Source organism: Saccostrea echinata, unplaced genomic scaffold (assembly GCF_033153115.1).
Source record: "Saccostrea echinata isolate AGI-Se365-2 ecotype Australia unplaced genomic scaffold, CSIRO_AGI_Sech_v1 ptg000056l, whole genome shotgun sequence".
In the NCBI taxonomy this organism is placed as follows: Eukaryota; Metazoa; Mollusca; class Bivalvia; order Ostreida; family Ostreidae; genus Saccostrea; species Saccostrea echinata.
Window position 1 is genome coordinate 17,315,502 of NW_026889805.1, and position 20,163 is coordinate 17,335,664.

Here is a 20,163-nt window from a genome sequence, read left to right on the forward strand (position 1 = left end):
CGTTGTTCAAACTTCCAAAAATCACAGGACAGAAAACAGAGATCCAGAGGAAGAAAAATCATTGGAATATTCAACATTACCCGAAAAACAAAACATTACAGATAGACAGACAGATGTCAAGAACGATGAAGAAAGCAATGCATCATATGTCAGCAAACTTGGTGAATCTTTAGCTAGAAAAATGCCTCCTCAACTCTCAGGTGTAAAGCTTAATTTATCTCTAAGTTCTAGCCAAAAGACACCAAAGATTAGCCTGTCTAAAACATTCAATTCCGAGAAAACTACATTTGACATTAACAATGACGACGCAACAGAAATGGCACTGGGGGCTAAACACGAGCGAAAGAAAGGCTTAATTCTTCTTTCCGATTTTGCAAACTCCAAAAGCGGACAGAAGACAGTCTCATTTAATGTGTAACATATAGACGATTCTTTGCTTCCGGTGAAAATCGTCCTTTGCAAGTTTTTGGTAAATTTATTAAATATAACGTTTTAGCATGTAGAGAAGAGGATATTTCGGCTTCCTTTGATGCGTGTCCAGGGGTCGAAATTTTGGACAGCCTTACAAGGACACACCTAACTAGCTTACAAACGAGTTTATCTGACCATGACGACTTCTATAGACAAGTACTTACCACACCTGGCGAAAACACCGCGTCATTGACAGGTTAAATAAAAAATACAACAGTAATCGTTTAGAAATTTGTTCCAATAGCTTTATATCTATTGATGTAGGAATGACAATTCAGAAGGACGATTCAATCAGGAGACAATACATGAATAATAACCTGTTATTAGCACAAAATAACACGGTGGACAGCTTTATCCGACGTTTGTAAACAAAAGTCCACAACGAAAACAGATTTCATAACTTTTGTAGGCTCTCAAATCACTGTATCTGAGATAACCTTGATGTAAATTTGAGAAATAAAAATTTTTAATGCAGTGCGTTTATAAATTTTCTTAAACGTACAATAGACTTAGATATCAAGTGAACATGATTTAACAAACCAGATGTTATCTTACTCTGTTACATCACTGAAAATTATAGGGATTGAAACTGATCTAGAGAGACATTAGTTCAGAGAAAATAAGATGGGCTTTAGATAGATCAGATAACGTACTGAATATAGAGGGCCCTGTCAGATTCCAATAGACAGAGGAGATTAAGATGGATTGAATTGGTGAAGATGGGATTTCGTCTTGCAATTTATCCCAAAATCCTTAGATATGAAAGTTTTCTTTTTTCCCACTTTGTTTTAAAAATATGTGAATTTTCCTCAATTTTATCGGAGATTTGTACCGGGATACTTGATTACATGTTTCATTTGATCGCTGTTGAAATTTGTTGAATGACAAAGCGCAAAAAGAATTTAACACAAACTTTTTGTATTTTCTTTTCATTTCAATATCTAACTGTTAGAGTAAAGAAGGAGAGTGTATTTAATTAAAATTTCTGATGGTTTATTTACACTTAGTCGATCTATTTTTAGTGCTCTGATCGCTTTGTTATCTCTTTTGATTACAGTAACACTCGTTAAATACGAAAAAAAGTTGGAAAACGAAATTCCTTCCAAACAGAAACCCGGCTGAATCGGGCATTAAACTTAAGATTCCAGCACATCACACACAGCAGGGAACAAGTCAAACTTTTGTTGAAAAGTGTCAATTTAGAATTAAATTCTTTGCCATAAAAAATACATCTTGAAGTTGTTTATCCACAATCAACCAATTTCTCGATGTCGTTCTCATTGGTTTTTTCCTGTTCGTCATCTGGGATGTGTGATTCAGGCGCCAAGGCGCCAATACCCGGCCATCCTCTAGGTTCAAAACAACCTTTCTTACGCACAGTCGGTGCATCGGGTTGCCTTCTATGTATACCGATCTACTAATATGTATTCTGTAAACAGATAATGATTATTTGCCTATTAAGTCGTATTATCAGGAGATTGATGTCCGTGTCATTGCATCAATACTGTGCTGTCAATCAAGCGTATAGTGATCGGTCCCCTCCGGGCGAGAGGCGAGCACCGAACAGCAAGAAACAACGAGGCCCCGGGATAACCATATAGTTGTCTTATACTGTTGGGATGTACTAAATAAGTTGTCTTCTTGAAAATCGATTTTTTTGTTAAAAAGATTATGTTTGACAAATGGGGGTGTGACAATTGGCACCTATTGTGGGTAACAGGAAGATTAGGATCTTAATGAGGTGACACGGGTGATCAGTGAGGAACATTTACTTGTTATTGACCAGGAAGCTGATTTACGTGGATTCTCTTACAGAAGAAACTCGTAAGAAGTAAGTATGAATTTTATTTGCAGTCTTTAAAACTATTTTAAGGACCCTCTATGCACCAATGAAAATGTTTTTTGTTTTTTTTTTGGACTCTGGAGAAATTGTATAAAGATGTAAATATGGAGTTTATCTATTTAATTTTCAGCATAGGGCACCTGCCTTTTACCACAAGGAAAATATTCAAAGAAATGAAATGTTGTTGAGCTGAAATCACTGCTGCTTACTTAAATAAGAAAAGTACATGAAAATAAAGTGTTTACTTCATCTAGGCCAGTTGAAATATTCAGAATGCTTGAATTTATTACAAATTGAGGAATAAACTCTAGATTTCAATTTATTTCATTTTAGATTTGAGGGCAGATCACTCTAATTGCATAAAAATACCATGAAATGTGAACTCTTTAGTGTGCAGTGTATAGAGGGTTCTTAAGCATGTGAAAGTTCTATAAGTTCAAGAACACAGACTGTATTGTTTTCAGTTACCAAACTCTTGATAATAATAACTGGTTGCTGTGTGTCCAAAAGAAAATTTGGAAAAAAAATTATCACAAAAATCTTACGCTAACTTTCTTTAAAAATGGATAGGGCAGTATAAAAAAACTAAACTGATATTGAAAGGTTTAAGAGGTCTGCTTAGTTGCAGGATTTTGTGCGAGTTGGTGTTTTACCGTCTTTAACTTGTCACCGTAAGAACCTTCCGAATCATTTTTGATGACGGTATATGCAACTGTAGATACACTGTAAAAATGTGTTTACAATTCAAACACTTTTCTAAACACTTTCTTGTCACCTCCTTTTTTATATGTTTAATTTCTAAACATGTAAAATTCCTAAACATGTCTTAGAAAGTGTTTAGAATTTAAACACTTGTGTGCTTAGAAATTAAACATATCTAAACACATAATCACAAGTGTTTAAATTCTAAACACATAACAGCAGATGTGTTTAAAATCTAAACACATCATAAGTTTAATTTGTACCTGCAGAAAAAAAAAACACTCTCGTAAATTTAGGCACAAAAAGTATATGTTGTTTAAATGTGCATAATTGTCAAAATAACCAATATTAATTATTTTCCATTAAGGCACTGAACGTTGGGATATGTATTTAATTATACAATGCAATGGTCACTGTGCGATGTACATGTACTTAATTTACACAAATAATGTAGGAGATAGAACTGAATAGATTTGATTAGTCTCAACAATTCAATCAAAATGACACATAATTTATAACGTACACATAGATAAACTTTTAATCTTCAAAATTATTAAGACAATAATATTAAGCTGACAATTTAATATCAAAACTTCATTGAATATTTCTAAAAGGATTTATTAAAGAATTGTTAAACTAAAAATACAAACTGTATATATATAATTATATATATATTTATTATAATCATTATATTTTGAATCGGCTGCAGAGTTTTCCTCATGTCAATCACAAAATATCAAATTTTATGAACTTTCAGCAAGTCCCAAAGCACCACATATTATAATCTATATCCAATCAATAACTGCCAGAAAGTAACCCATTTCGAATGCACGAGGATAATTGTAAACACTGTCGAATTAACACAGTAGTCTTCAACAAATGAAGTTTCAAAGTGTTGATTATGGAACAACAACATTCCACTTGAAGCTGACACCAGGTACTCTGATACGTGTATTTTGAGTTCGATCTGGACTACGTACGGTGCCTGTAGGAAAGAAAGCCAGATTTTAGAAAAAGTACACTATCACTGATATTTTACATTACTTAGAAAAACAAAATTGTTCAAATTTTAGTGAAACTACACAGATATAAATATAGATGATTTTAATGACAGTTAATATTATTTCTTCTCCTGCAAGTCTATGAACGAATTCAAGATATCCCAAGTCAACTTTATTTACGTTGCTCATCGTGGTTAATTAATGCAAAGAAGAACAAAACAAACCTTTAATGTATTGCAGCAACAACATGCCCTTCCACGTATTTCACTATTTCGTCATGGTTATCCCTTGAATTGGGTTGTCACAACTCTCATTGATACAGATGTAAAACATGTTAAGACATAAGTGTTTAGTTGTTAAACACAATACTATACACGTTTAGATCTAAACATGTAATAGAAGTGTTTATTTCCTAAACACAATTTTTACAGTGTACCAATCTGTAAGCAGTATGATGACTTTCTGGCATGTTATATTTTTGGAAAGACCAGGCACTTCTCAGGTTTTGTGTATTTTTACCTTTCCTACCAAAATATACACTTTATCTGCGCTCTTTTCGCCACAATCCTTCATTTATTGCGGCGATTCATTAATTTTATGGAGCCACAAGACAAAACAGCAATAACGTTCATAATGCGGTTCAGAGTTTGGTCAAGAGGTTCGCCTAACATCACTAAATACAAGGTAGTCACTATATACAGCTTCATTTTCAAAGACTCTAAGAGCGTTCAAGTCACTGCTTTTCAAATTTCTTTTCCAGAGTAAAAAAAAAACAAAACAGTATTTGGTAGAAAGAATAATTGCAACCTGTAGCGAATGTATTGATACTTTTGCAAAATGGCAATTTTTTCCTAGTATTTTCGTATTTCCATGCACATTTGTATTTTGGTGTGGATAATAATCGAGCGACAGAGATCTCTGTGTGTTGACGTTTTTTATGTCCCACACATCATGTAACATATGACCCAGGCGTCAAGTAAATCATGTCTTTCCCCGAAGTCTTGTAGTAAAAACGGCTGAATGACACCTCGCGTCCTCAAGATCTGTCCACTATATAATTTTGTCTCCGCGTAATGACCACAATGTAAACCTATAGCTGCTTCCAAAAACTCAGTATTTGGGAAATCAGTTGAACATGTTAAAGCACAACTTCTCAATTATTTTTTTTCTCTTCAATTTTTATTGCGTTTCTGTTAAATGTGTACTTGTATAACAATTGAAAATATGCAAACAATATAGGCGAGTCTTCGATTTTTTCCAGGGTCAATGGGGATGGTGGATATACATAATTTTATAGACACAGTATTGTTTTGATCATCAGTCAAAAGCGGACGACTATAATTTATCAAGTAAAAAGGAAATATGTATCCCTGAACTAATCAGTCCCTAATTTAGCTCTGATTATAGCTTTACACTACCTTTGGATGGCCCCCTAACAGAAATTTACTTCAGTTAATTATACATGTAGTTTACTATAGTTAACTATAGTAAAAACTTTGATACTTTGATTTACTATGAAACTTTACTCTGGAACTTTTTTGAGATTTCAAAGCTTAAAATCGAGATTTCAAAGCTTAAAATCTTTTAAATCCGATAACAGTGATGAAAATTCTGAAATAATATGTGAATCCACTAGTAATAATTTCATTTTATATAAAAAAAATAATGTTCATGTATGAATTAGAGAACATAAACTATAACAATCTGAAATCCATAGTAAAAATTCCTTGATTTACCATAGTAAAAATTCCTTGATTTACTATAGTAAAAATTCCTTGATTTACTATAGTAAAAATTCCTTGATTTACTATAGTAAAACGTTGATTTACTATAGTGAAAACTTTGATACTATGGTAAACTACAGTTATCCATAGTAAACTATAGAATTGTATTTTTTCGAAGGGGGTGGGCTGGAGGGGGGCATGATGTTCACATATTAATGGAACATTTCTAAGGGGGGGGGGTCCTTCACCCTTATCCTCTCGGACTGTGAATTACTGGAATCGTTCCTCGGCGATATTTCGTTTATCGGGAGGCCTATACACATTCATAATTACTGAATTTGAAGTAGACTGTACTGTAAACCACGGTTATAGCGAACAGTTACACAGTTATAACGAAGTAATTTTCCTAATCCTGTTGTTTAAAAACGTATTATGGTCTTATAAAAGATACAACGGATATAACAAATCACGTTTAATCGTTCTTCTATGGCACTTCGATATACATGTACATGTAATCGTGCTACTGTACATGGCCGGGCTTTTGAAGGTTGTATGTCATTTTTAGGTTTGTACCTAACTTTAATTATTCCACTGAAGATCACTGGCTAGAGAATCAAAAATGACATAGGAATGACGAAAATGAATAACCCCATATAATTGACAAGAGCTATCCAAACAAGTGATGAATTGGCCGCACTGATGTTATGCTAGACAAGAATTGGGATCAGTTCGGATTAAAGCTTGTGTCTTGTTGACACCGATCTAAGATCTTCAGAAAATTGACGATAGAGCGGGCTCCACCGTAAGTTAGGAAAACGTCATCAAACTGATAATTTTCGCCATAATTTCAAAGATTTCTTGAAAACGCCTTTGTTTGAATGGCACCAGTCACAGAAAGACTAAAGCGGTATACAACAAACGGAAGTATTGCAAAAATATTTATTATCGTGTAGTACCATTACTGTTTTTATGAAACTTCATTGATGTTTTAATAAAGTGAATCTGCATCAGATAAGAGCAGAAAGAAATGCAAGTTAGATTAAATCAGTGCATATCGCGTCCTGATTTTCGGAACTGCCACGGGCACATTCGACGAATGAGACCGCTTTTCAATCACTGCCGCGGGAACGATACAGACAAGGCTTGTACAAACGATCGTTACTTTTTATATTTAATCTGGTGATCTGATGATGGATTTTGAAGAAACAATCAAATGTAAATCTTTTTATACCTGACAACAATGCTTACAAGAGAAACACTTGTTACGTAACAATTCGATTTCTTAGGCGATCAGCTTAAACAATATTTTCTTATGATAAAGGACAAAGGGAAAACTTTTACATTGAAGGTTTATAAGATACTTGTACGTAGATATTTTCGTGATAGTGTGATTTAAGAACATAGTTTATATCCATCAGCTGTATCGTAAAGAACTAATGCAGGCCACCTTAAGCATGATTTACTGAAGAAAAACAGATAATGCTTAATCTACAGACATTTTCAGAAAAACAAAGAGAAGGAAAATATAATTCAATCTCTGATATCAGTGACCGAGTCAGTCTATGTTTGACTTAATGGAAATCAACGTCCATTATCACCTCGCTTTGGCCGGAAGTGAAAACTCTATTACGAGTTCTTGTCATGACCAGTGGCCACAAAACAGAAGCAAAGAGAATTATCGAACTAAAATTTAACGATCTATGAAACAGACACTAATGATATGGGAAAAACCTGGAAATAAAGTGTGCGGAAATTTCCTTGCAATGCAACGAAATATTTTTGTATCTTGCAGAGACCAAAACAGTTTTAAATGCAAATTCATCTAAGCAGACGTTCAAATTACACGTACTAATATATATATATATATATATATATATATATATATATATATATATATATATATATATATATATATATATATATATATATATAATGGTACCTGAAATTTTAGATAAAATCTGGAATTTTAATTCATATTAGGGATCAAAATATAAAAAAAATTCTATAGATGGTTACCGCTGAGTGGTTATGTAAAATACTCAACATAAAAGTATAAATTCGCTTAATCATGGTAACGGAGCAGTTCATTATACAGAGAATCGAAAGAAATGTATCCTAGTCAACATAATTGTAATGTGAGGGTTTTTTTTTTTTTTTGGAAATAAATGAATTCAGAATCACCAGCTCATCGCATTCATGGGGTGTAAAACATCTAAAGGCGTCAAGGATATACTCAGGGATAGTTCTGCTGAAATCTTACTCATGCGACCGTGTAATTGGATCGAAATTTAAAAAAAAATCAAGGCTTCTATAATCAAAATAAAATTCCACTTCTTCTTTATATAAAGCTTTTTCTTTAGAAATTTCAGTGAAGGAAATCACAGTTTGTAGAACACAAATATACAGTGACACCTGTTGTCTACCTGAGCTGACTACCTGTCTGAAAAGACTTTAGTTATGTAATTATATATAAACTGTCATCGTACTTGTGGGTAAGCTCAAGCAATTTTCAATCTGACCCAGTGTCCATTGCCCGATAAAATCAAGAAGAGAGTGTCGTTGTCATAGATACCTGAATGACCCCTGTGTAAATAAGAACATTCCTTGGATAAGTTTACCCCTACAGGTAAAGAAAGCGATACCACAATTTATTTACAAGGATTGAAATCGGAAACTGGGTAGATTTTGGAGCGGCAGGATTTGAAATGTTACCCGAAATATTAGAAATGTCAGATATTATTTGTTCAAGTTAAGTGAAAAGGATCCAGCTAAAGATATTTGTGTTGTCAGGATTTTTTCCAAAACAATATGTAATATAAAAAAAGAAATAAATTTTAGAATTAAGCTCTGTCCATTGTGGCTCCGGAAACCTATCCCCAATCAGTTTCCCCAGCAGGCATTTTTTTGATCGTGCAATTTGACCTTAACCAATCGTACAGTATAGTAGTATAGCTCTCTGGTTAATAAAAGAGATGGCAGCATTTCTTAGTAGAAGTATCCCAGACCCCCTTCGCCAATCTTTTGTGTTTCTTTATCGAACAATAGGGTGGTGTGTTTCACGTTATTCGAATAATTAACCAAAACAACCTCTCTCTTTTATCTATAATTAAGAGTGCTTTGTTAGTTATATTTCAAAAATCCTCTAAAACGAACACCAACCCTTAGATATGGAGGTCCCTTTTTCCTAAAACAAAGCGTAAGAAAATAGAAGTATTAGTTATAATTCATTAAGGTTGTCAAAGGTTATTTATCTTGGTGTAAAAATGCTAAGAAGTGGTAATGCATCTGTTGAAATGATTAGTGTTATTGCATTTCATCTCGCCCTGCTCCCTGATAATAAAATTTCCACATACCGTGGACGACATTACATGCTTTCTTTGTTTCTATCAGCACGTGCCCCTCTCCCCGGAATTAATTTCTCTCCCGTCATCGATTCTTCACGCGGACAGTGGTCAGGGAATAAGCCGTGATTAACCATAAAATCTCCAGATTAATAATATTTGCATAGCAAAATTGGATTTACTTGGATATTTACTGACAAAAAGGACGAAAAAACTTCTTTATTTTATTGTAATTTTGCGTATTTTCTCCCAAAATAAGGTCTTCTGATCTCCAACAAACATTAGAACTTTTTTTACGATGGTCATCGAATTAATTATATTTGCACGACAATAAATGGATTTAGTCTAGTATTTACTGTCACAGGGGCTTACAAAGAGAATGTTCGACTGAAAATCTTGCTGGATGACTAAGACTGCCTAATCTAAGTTCGCCATCGTCACCCTTTTTTATTCTTCAGCCTTCGAGCAAAAAACAAAAGCCTCCCACAGACGTGCTATCTCCCATCTGATGAGTTTTTTGTAGGCGCGTCTTAGTATCTTCACACGCATTCAATTCAGTAGTTATCAGTTAAAGTGTCAATTCCGTAAATTAAATGTATCCTTTTTATTATTAAACATCTATAACAATAGACTTATACTTGTTTATCCGACATGTATATAAAATTACACTGATAAATCGATCTATTAAAGAAACTCTGTATTGATGACGGGGGCTATGAAGTTCGTATCAGGGCTTTATTTCGAATAGGTCAAGACCTCCCCCAAGATGATTTTTAGTTCCTTTGTTTATATTTATCCGGTTTTGGTCTCCTTTGATCAGATTTCATCTCCTAACAGCTTAATTTTTAAATGATTTAGTCTAAATTTAATTCACACAAAGTCTATGGCTTTGATGACAAATGCTATTTCTTTTTCTTCTTAAAAAAAAATGGTACCTGAAGGGTGTCTTGCTAAAGTAAGAACTCATTTATTTGAGTATTTAACATTTCTCTTCAAAAATGTTTCCCTTTTATCTGTATAATATCAATAACGGTTACTCATTTGAGAGAAAATCGGATTTTTGGCTTAAAAGAATTTAAATTAGACGAATTATGCAGAGATCTTCGAAACAGATATACAAAAATAGGCATTAAAAGTTTTTACGAATGATGAAGCATTTGCAGGTAAAATTGTGAAAGGGGTATTATGATAATTGACAATACGAAGATACGCGGATTAAATGTTGTTTAAGATATTTATGATAGTAAAATTGTTGAGTGCCTCGTGCTTGAGAACCGCATCGATACACCAGCGGGGCTACCATTGGATAGTAAATAGATAGGGGGCGTGGCCACGCAATGAAATTGCAGTGCAACAAAAAGTTTGATAATGAGGAGAGAACTTTGATGTGTGGACAGTTGTGTTTTCCTAAGGTTTTACAGTCTCCGATATGTGATTATCTTGTACAATAGAAAGGTAAATGTCGGCTTCTGTGGCGTGAAACGAGGTGTTCATGTAAATTATTTCGCACGTCTTGGGCCACTTGTTTAGATACCGTCTCACAAACACATGCTAAATTTCTAACTGGCAAATATTTTGACTTGTTGATCTGTTTTAAGTATTATTACCCACGATGTTATGTAAATATTTATAATTGCTTTCATTTTGCAGGAAGGCAGCCGTTCATTATAGGGAGAGAAGTATTGCCGTATTTTTAGTCCCCTAAGAAATTCGGCAGTTTTACTGAAGTGAAATGATATGAATTGTTTCAGTGTTTCCATGTGTTTGAATTTTTTGCTGTTTATCAATGTCGTAGAAAGCGGATCTAATTTGACAGCCTCAAAATGAAAATCCCCAAAAAACTATTCACCGCCAAAGAAGAAAGTTGAGCATTTGAGCTGGAGAAATATGATTTAATTTGAGTGATTGGATTTACGTCGTTAAAATGAGGATGTATCTAGCTGCATTGATTTTCTTACTTACTACTTGTCATGGACGAGAAATTATATATAGTATTGACGAAGAGGTTCCGAATGGGACTTATATTGGTAACGTTGCAATGGATTCTAACCTTATGTCCGAAATGACTCCAAGTGATTTCCGAACACTTCGTTATAGCCTTCTGTCTGGGGACAGTTACGTATCATTGTTCACCATTAATCAAACTTCAGGTAATCTGTACACCTCTCAGGTGGTCGACCGTGAACAAGTGTGTCGTTTTTCGACTGTGTGTAAAATATCATTCGAAGCCGCTGCACAATCGAGCATAAGAAGCTATTTTACCAAAATACTGTTAATAATTTACATACAAGACATAAATGACCACTCCCCAGTGTTTCCACGAAGTTCCATGAGCCTGAATATTCCTGAATCTACCCTTATTGGGAATTCGTTTACAATCGATGGTGCTAAAGATGCAGACACGAGCCCTAATTACACCCTGAACACCTACACACTAGAGCAAACGAACTCACCTTTTTCTGTCAGTTTTGTTAAAAATTTAGACGGTACATCTGTAGTGAAGTTAGTGGTTGATAGAGAGCTCGATAGGGAAGTTCAGGACTCCTATAATCTTGTTGTCATTGCCTCTGATGGCGGGAATCCCCCAAGGTCAGAGAAGATGCTCGTGAATGTCAGGATAACGGACGTCAATGACAACGCTCCGATGCTTAGCAGCACTATCTATAACGTGTCCGTCAGGGAAGATGTTACAGTAGGAACCGTCATTCTTACCCTCTCCGCAACTGACCTTGACACTGGAAAAAATGCTGAAATAAGATACCGCCTGAGTTCACACCAGTCCGAAAATATCAAACAACTTTTTGCAATAAATGAATCTACTGGTGAGTTGAGTGTTGCAAAGACTTTGCCTTATAACGATGGGAATCCTTATCGAATAATAGTTGAAGCTAGCGATTTGGGGGACCAGCCTTTGACGACCCAGACCTCAGTCAAGGTAACAGTCATTGACTCCGGAAATAACCCTCCCGAGATTCACGTGACACTTCTCCCACCGTCCGATGTTGCACGTATTTCTGAGGATACTTCCGTCGGGGCTGTCATAGCGCATGTGGTCGTCATTGATAGTGACTCTGGAATGAATGGTTATGTCACTTGCACGACAGACAATTCGTATTTCAATATACAGAGACTTGAAGTCAACGAATACAAAGTAACTGTTGCACAACCTCTTGATAGAGAAACTTCGTCAAGTCATACAATAACAATTGTCTGTACCGATTCTGGAACACCCCCATTAGCATCTACCCATACATTCAAAACCATCATTCAGGACTCAAATGACAATGCACCGATATTCACTTCAAACATATACCAAGGAAGTATTCCAGAAAATAATCGCAAAGGTGCTCAAGTGATTCAAGTGCAGGCGACTGATGCAGACGACGGAATAAACGCGGAAGTGGAATACAAATTAGTCCTTAGTAACGAATCTCAGCATTTGCATCTTACAATAGACACTGCCTCAGGAAGAGTAACCACCGGGATTTCTTTTGATCGAGAAAAAATATCTTCTTTCATATTCAAAGTCATAGCATCTGACAAAGGTTCTGAACCCAAGTCATCAACAGCTACCGTAATGGTCAAGGTCAACGATGAAAACGATGTCCCTCCAACCTTTACGGAAAACATGTTTTTATTCAAAGTTTCCGAGAGAAAACCATCAGGAACAGCAGTGGGGAGACTCATGGCTACGGATTTTGACGAAGGAGTAAATGGGGAATTTGAGTTTTATTCAGAAAGTGGAACACAACCCTTCAACGTTACCAAAGATGGCATTGTCTTGACAACTAGATCTATAGATCGGGAATCTCAAGAATTATACGACTTTGCTGTTTATGTTGTTGACAAAGGCCAGCCTCCTAAAAGTAGTTCAGCTCGAGTGAAAATTACAATCGCTGACGAGAATGATAATAGTCCAAAGTTTATCTTCCCAACAAGTACCAACAACACAGTTCTTGTGCCCCGAAACACCAAACCAGGAACAATAATCGCACGCATCCGGGCAAGTGACCCAGATAAAGAACAAAATGGAGAGATCACTTATGGCATCGAGGGAACTAATTCCTCCGAAGTTTTCTATGCCAACATTCACACGGGTGATATTATTGCCAAGAAAGGACTTGAGGAATATTCTGGTCAGACATTTAATCTTATGGCTGTTGCTAGAGATCGTGGCCTTGTATTTCAAACAAGTCGAGCAGAGTTCTTTGTCAAAGTTGCTGGTTCTGAGTACCTGGATTCAAACAGCCAAACTAATATTACCATAGTGATTGTACTAGTTACTGTAACGCTGGCTTTGTCTGGGTTCATAATCTTGGCAATTTGTATAATTCGTTGGTTAGACAATCATCGTAAAAATCCAAAGGACGTTATCAAAGCCGAGAAGCCATATTCCTCTCCAAGTGTTTCCAGAGATGACGAAAATAAATTATCGATTATCAATCCATATATCGATGGTGCGGTTGATGCTGATAAGAAGGTATTGAATATTTCCCGATACACCGGTCCTGCGGATATCGATAGACGACAAAAAAATCAAGTTGTGACCTTTGCCCCAGATATCAAGGACGAGGAGACCAGTTTGAGTGTCCCCAATTCAGTTTATGGGGTAAGTGTGACAGTAATATTAATCTATCGAAATTTTGTCTACAAAAAAAGTTTTATTTGGATACAATCATAAAGGTTATTAAATGGATATAATTCAAATACAGAGGGAAAAAAGTATTTAATATATTTAAAATGTTTATACAATAACTATTCACTTTAATGAATCTGGCATTAGTTTTAGGCCCGGTAATGAGGTATCATATTGATTATAGAGTACAGGTGGTTTAGTCTTATGTAAAAGCCTTTTTTGATCCGACCAGGATGTGTGCTTGTTATCAACAGGGAAAGTACTGGGATCACAATAGATTCCACAGAGAAGTGTTTCAATTAATACCTCTTATTTATATCAGTCACACATGTAATGAGCAGCCTCTTTCACATCACGAACTATTTCATCTAATTAAATCGAAGTTAACCCATTAATGGGAATGAATGCTCGACGATGGTTTGGATGAATAATTTACATGTAGAGTCGGCTCTAGGATGGGGCTGATCCTTAGGAACCTTGTGGAGAGTTACATAATGTCCCGTTGTGTCCCCGAAGACGAGGTGACAATTCATTAACATAAGGGACTGATAAAGATCAAAATTATCGACCACCGTTAACAGATCATTGTGCGTATCGGTTACTGTCGATAATTTAGAAAATAAACATCATTAGCCTACCTGAAACCCTAGTACAAATGTTTAGAAAATCAAAGTCTTAAAGGTACAAGTGTTTAAACTGAAATTATGTAATTATTTATCAAGATGCCAGAAAAGTTTCTTTGCTTAAGTGACTAGAGAAAAAAAGTTAGAGAAGCCCCCATGGTTCCAAAGCTGCTTTATCCTTTGGCACGAGGTTAAAAAAAAATCTGTATTTCATTATTTTTAGAGAGAATTGAACTATTTGCTAATGTTTGTTTTGAATGATTTTCGCCTTGTAACTGCCATTATCATTTAAGAAAGACTAGAAATGGAATAGATGTTCATTTTTCACAATACGAAAGTAAGTTAATTGGATACATTTTTAAAAACTAAGTATTAAAAAAGATTTATCAGAGTTGGTTCGTACAAATAAAGCTTTAGAAAGATTACGAATAAACCTTCTGTTCTCAGAACCCCCTGAATATATATAAGTCTCGCATTACAATTCATCCTCATTGAAATAAAATGTTTTTGCACGTGAAACCAATTTATGGCATTCAAATGATGTTTAGAAGTAATCTTGTTTGTCGACAATGCTTAGCAGATTTGTTTAGACAACTTGAACAGTTTCAGGTTTGGGGTAACCCATACAATGAAATGCATCTCTGCAGTTCCTGTAAACTAGAAGCAACGTTCCCTCCCAGCAGGACGGGGGCCACACTGTCCTTCATTTAGTGTTTGAAGGAAAGGGTTCTTCATTTAATGCATATGTACTATTTCCGTTTTAGATGCCGCGTAATCTTGAAAACATCGGAATCTACTTCAGTAGAAAATTAAACAAGACACAGAACATGTCAGAGTTTGAGATCAACTCGATTTCGGTAGTTTTCCCATGTTTTCGATCCCCCACAAAGAGAATCTAATTAACCATACCTAAATAATCCAGCTACGTGAAAAATGTGGACAGATTTGTTAGCTATATGAATTAATAATAATATTATATTGGCCAATTGTTTTTGGATAAAAATGGACCTTACAACACAGCTTAGCAGGAAGAGGTTTAAATCCTCGGGAATAAGTGATTCTTTAATTTTAAGGCAAAAATTCCATTTTTCATCCTATTATCAATCAAACTGTTAGCACCTCACGAGCAGCAATCGACATGCTTAATCAGGGGCTATCACTGGAGAAATTAATGGTAAAACACGACGAAGTCGACATGGTGTCGAAGTTAGATAAGATATCGGCCAATTTCCCCTCTATTTATCCGCCGATAAGCCATGCTTAAAATATATCGCATGTCAATATAATATATATTAAGCAGCTAGTTCAAGTTTTGATAGTTATCAAGTGAATATGTGTTGAAGTTAGAGGGTCATTTAGAGAAGATGGACAGCTAGGAGCACACTTCCAAAAACTAGATGTTCATATCGAAAACGCCTGACATTGATCAGTGATTTTAATTGCAACTCCACAGCTATATTTCTTTTTTTGTTTTTGAACAGATGTATGCTAGGCTTTATAAGGGTCATGTTCAGCTTCACCTTTCTTTGACATCCGGGCATCTCGAGAGACCACATTATACACTGTGTCATACCGCGTTTTTATGGCGTTCATGGCCCAAAGTGCAAGAAGAAAATCAATTCTGCAAAAGTCATCATAATTTTGAGCCCAGATCAAGAAAATTATAATAAATGTCCATCAAAGCCACGGATTTGAGTTGAGAGGAGAAAATGGCATTCTCCTTACAGCGTTTCCACTAATCTGTCTCTGATCCTTCCCATCTTCTAATTAGGACGAACAATGATACAAAATACAGATTGTAACATCAAAACATGTGCGATAAAGCGAACTGTACCAAGTTCATGTAAATAAATTCAATCCTTTCCTCTGAACGGTAGAATTATTTAAGATAATAAATATATATTTTACCCAGGGATTTGCCCAATTTTTTTTACTTGTCGAATAAATAAAACATAGCTAATGTTTTAAAAATGCGTTTTGACAGAAATTCTTTTCATATGTACAATCAGCAGCATATTCCTGTGTTACAAGCTTTTGTTAATTTTAAAGACGTCTAGGGTTAAGTGTGTATGTTTTGCACCGTTTGCATTTCATGAAAACAAAACAATTTAAAGAGTTCTCTTCAAGCCGATGAGACGTTAAAACGTCGGTGGTGTTAAACATGAATTCCCGTAAAGAGGCAACTGCAGCAGATGTAGATGTGCAGAAAGCCCCATCAACTTCCGTTAGCCTACAAACGAGCATTGTCGTCCTATGTTCAGGAATTCGGGTTCATTTCTTGAAATGTTAAACATTTAAATGTTGCACGTTCCGCGCCATATGTAACCAGTAAATATTCCGACTGTCATCCTGTAATGATGTAGGTCGACTCCGAACTAAAATACGTTGAATTGCTGTCAATTTTATCACCATTTATTATTCTGTTTTAATAAACAATCCACTTAACAAATTTACAATAAGGTTACCGTTTTTATTTCTCTATTTATTTATTTTTTTCTTTAAAATTTTATATGCATTCGTGAATGCTTTCCATATTCAATATACCGTAGGAAAAGCAAACTGGCTATAACAAACCTATCAGTTCCTAAGCAGACAAATTCTGGTTCATCAAACACATATGCTTACTAACGTTTTGCTGTAACTTATGGCTATAAACTCTTTATAAAGCTCGAGGCGCATACTAAATATCATCAAAAATCGTCTAATACTAGACAAGGGTCCTGCATAAATTCGATCCGCGAACGAGAAAATCTCGGTGCATAGGTTGGTGATCTATTTATCTATTGCCTAATCTGATTTCTGCGTAGCTTGGCTACAAGGTAAAATGAAAGAAAATATGGGCAATTTGAATAAATTATTCGTATGATAGAGCGCGATGAATTAAGTAGAGATTGTATCAAGAGATACCGTGTTTTGGATGTTCATATTCGCTAAGTATTATCCAATCTCTCTTTAAAAAAATTAATCCTTTACAAAATATTTTAGAATTATTAAGCTTAAATGTAACTAAGGGAATCTGTGACTGTTTAGATTTTAATAGTGTTTTCAAACTTCCATTTTTTTTTAAATTTTGTTGAATGTGTCGTTTTACAAGACTGGCATCAAATTTCAAACATACTTCAAACTCGTTTATATATCCTAAATAACGATAACCACAAAGCATAGTAGAAAACTATAAAATACAAAGTCAGATCATTTTTCTGCATCTAATTTAATATTTTGTTTCCCACATTGTTGTTATTTTTTAGGCGGAAATAAAGGTTTCAAAATAGAATTCTTTAACGTGGAATTCCAGATATACTGCCCTAACTTCCCAATTTCATTATTTTTCCTCCCAAAACTCCATGTCAGACAGACATTTGGATACGGGAACTTGTAGAAAGGCAGTGATGCGGAACAACACGTGTCCATTTTTTGTCAGTGTAAACAGTACAAAAAAGACCTAATAGAAGCATGGTGAACAGGTTTAATGCCTGTATACTGGGCCTGTCAATTTTTTTGCATCCGCTTTGCATTTTCTCCACAATTCATTTTTCATGTTTTAGGGCATATGGTTTATTTTTCTTCCCTCTGTAATTATGACTTGATTCTTGAGTATTTTAGACAGCAATGTGCGTGACAACAAGGCTTGTGTTGGTTTCTGGTATAAACTTCCTGACTTTATTCTTGATTTTCTTGTTCACATTCTGTTTACCACACTGGTCACTTACGTATTATTTATTACGACTTATCCATGTCTTCCGCGTATTACAGAGACTTGCAAAGATCTTGCAGCCAAACTGTCTAACTTGCATGGCGGATAAGACCGACTTAGATATTAACATATAATCTGGATCGGAAAATAAAAGTTATCAAAAATTATTTTTTTTTCTGAGACATGAATCTGCTTCCTTTTCTTTATTTTCGTTTTTAAACTCGTGCATTTTCCCGAATAAAACTATCCGTTGCTGGTTGTAGTCTTAAAGAATTGGGGTATTACTAGAGAGTAAAAAAAATGGATTATCAATTTTAAGCTCCTTAAAAAGTGTACATTGATGTTATTTTATCATTATAGGAGTCCCTCCCGAGCTTCCCCAGACCCCAGGCTGAGGACAACCAGAGTAACTGTTCCATGAACTCCACCAACAGTGACAGTGGGCGGGGCTTGAGTGATGACGAAACACGTGACGGTGTAGGAAGAGGGATGCTGTATCACAGTAGGAAAGGTAGAAATCCTTAATTGATTCCCAATTTCAATCATTCAATAATAAAACCAAGCTTTGACAAGTCGTATAATTATATAAGTTGAACAATGTAAACGTCAATTAATTAAATAATCTGCATTTTTTAGGTAAATTTAGGAGCAGTATACCTTCTCCAATCAATGTGCTCCATCAAGATAGGTCGACCAAATTTTTTCCAGATAGGACCTCACCATTGTCCCCTATAAACCACCCTGTCCGATCGGGAAGTTCGTATGGGAATAATAGTTTTAAATATCAAAATCGAGGAAACACGAACTTTGACGTTCACCCGACATTTTCTTTCAATGAAAAGATTCCTTTACAAGAACAAGACAGTGATGGGACTTCTGGTATTCACACAATGGAGGAAATTCCTTCCCCACACTTTTCTGGTAACGTCGTATAAGACGTTTCTAAACAAAAGCATGTCTGTGATATTTCTATATTTGACTGAATTGTTAACTGTGAACTTAGATAGTGCATCTTATTGTTCGCCGGACACCGAGTATAGATCATGTACTGTGATGCTCCTGTTTAATCGGAAAAGGCCAAAGATATTCCTTGGGGGAGAAACAATGAAATGTTATATTGTGGTACGTATGTAACGATGTATGTAACATGCACTTTATTTAGAATTTATTATACAACTGATTAATGAACGTGAGTCCATTTAAAATAAAAATGATAAAAGATGACATACATACTAATGAATATTTTTTATATATATAGTTCATTAGGATCGTGATGTCACGTGGCTGTGGGACGCATACTGCTGACCCGGAAGAGAATTTGTATCCCGTTTCCGAACTCGATTCCTTATTAGCAGTTGTCGGAATTTGCCAATTAGACCCCCGGGCTGTCATTACCAATAGAAAAGCAGATTTTATGGTGTCTCTGGTCGCCGTTTCAGCAGCTTCATCACGTTAATAATCGTCTGCCTCTGAAGACTCTCAGGAATCCGCCAAAGTGTCAATTCTAGTTCATTGTGTAGTTCTGCGATCAAGGTTCAATAGTTTTGAACTTAACGTAAATCAGGTCTAATTTATGTCACTGTTATGGTCGTGAATCGGTATAATCTTGTCGCATAGTCTGTGATACTAATAAAAGGATAAAATATTGTAATTTTGCTTCTTTTTTTTGCATGTTGTCACATCATGGCGAGATGTCTGATAAAAATTGGCACGCGCTGAAGATGAAATCAAGGGCACATACACTTGTAGTTACTTTTAGTTTATTTTAGGCAAAAAAAATAAACCCGCTCTCTTGCATACATTCCATTTAGGGGATATCATCTAGCGTAAATGATCCATGTTGGTCATGCAATTTGGGAAATGCGAGAATGAAAAACCAACAAATCGTGAAGTGGTTCAGTGGTGTAGTATATTACTATACACGAGCTTGTAAAACCTAACTTGATACTTAATCTCTCTATACAGTGACAGGAATCTCAAATTTAAGCCCTTCATACTGCGAAGATATAATATGAGCTTTCAAACAATTGCAATGTAACGACACTTATGGGTTTTCTAAATATTCTTGAATAACAAAAATGTTGCGTTCCGTATGTTCTTAAAATTTTGTTAAACCCGATGACGCAAA

The 20,163-nt window shown here is 35.1% G+C and overlaps 1 protein-coding gene across 2 annotated transcripts; it reads left to right on the forward strand.

Moving 5' to 3' along the window:
* The first annotated feature begins 1,764 nt into the window (after positions 1-1,764).
* On the forward strand, positions 1,765-19,686 carry LOC133173167 (protocadherin beta-11-like). Of its 2 annotated transcripts, none has more exons than XM_061308116.1 (5): positions 1,765-2,302; positions 10,733-13,691; positions 18,396-18,546; positions 18,672-19,157; positions 19,294-19,686. In XM_061308116.1, exons 2-4 carry the CDS (start codon positions 11,007-11,009, stop codon positions 18,968-18,970), a joined length of 3,135 nt encoding a protein of 1,044 aa, XP_061164100.1. In that variant the 5' UTR covers positions 1,765-2,302; positions 10,733-11,006; the 3' UTR covers positions 18,971-19,157; positions 19,294-19,686. The 2 variants fall into 2 exon arrangements, with proteins under 2 accessions (XP_061164100.1, XP_061164099.1); XM_061308115.1 differs by lacking the exon at positions 1,765-2,302 and adding an exon at positions 10,396-10,537.
* The last annotated feature ends 477 nt before the right edge of the window (positions 19,687-20,163 follow it).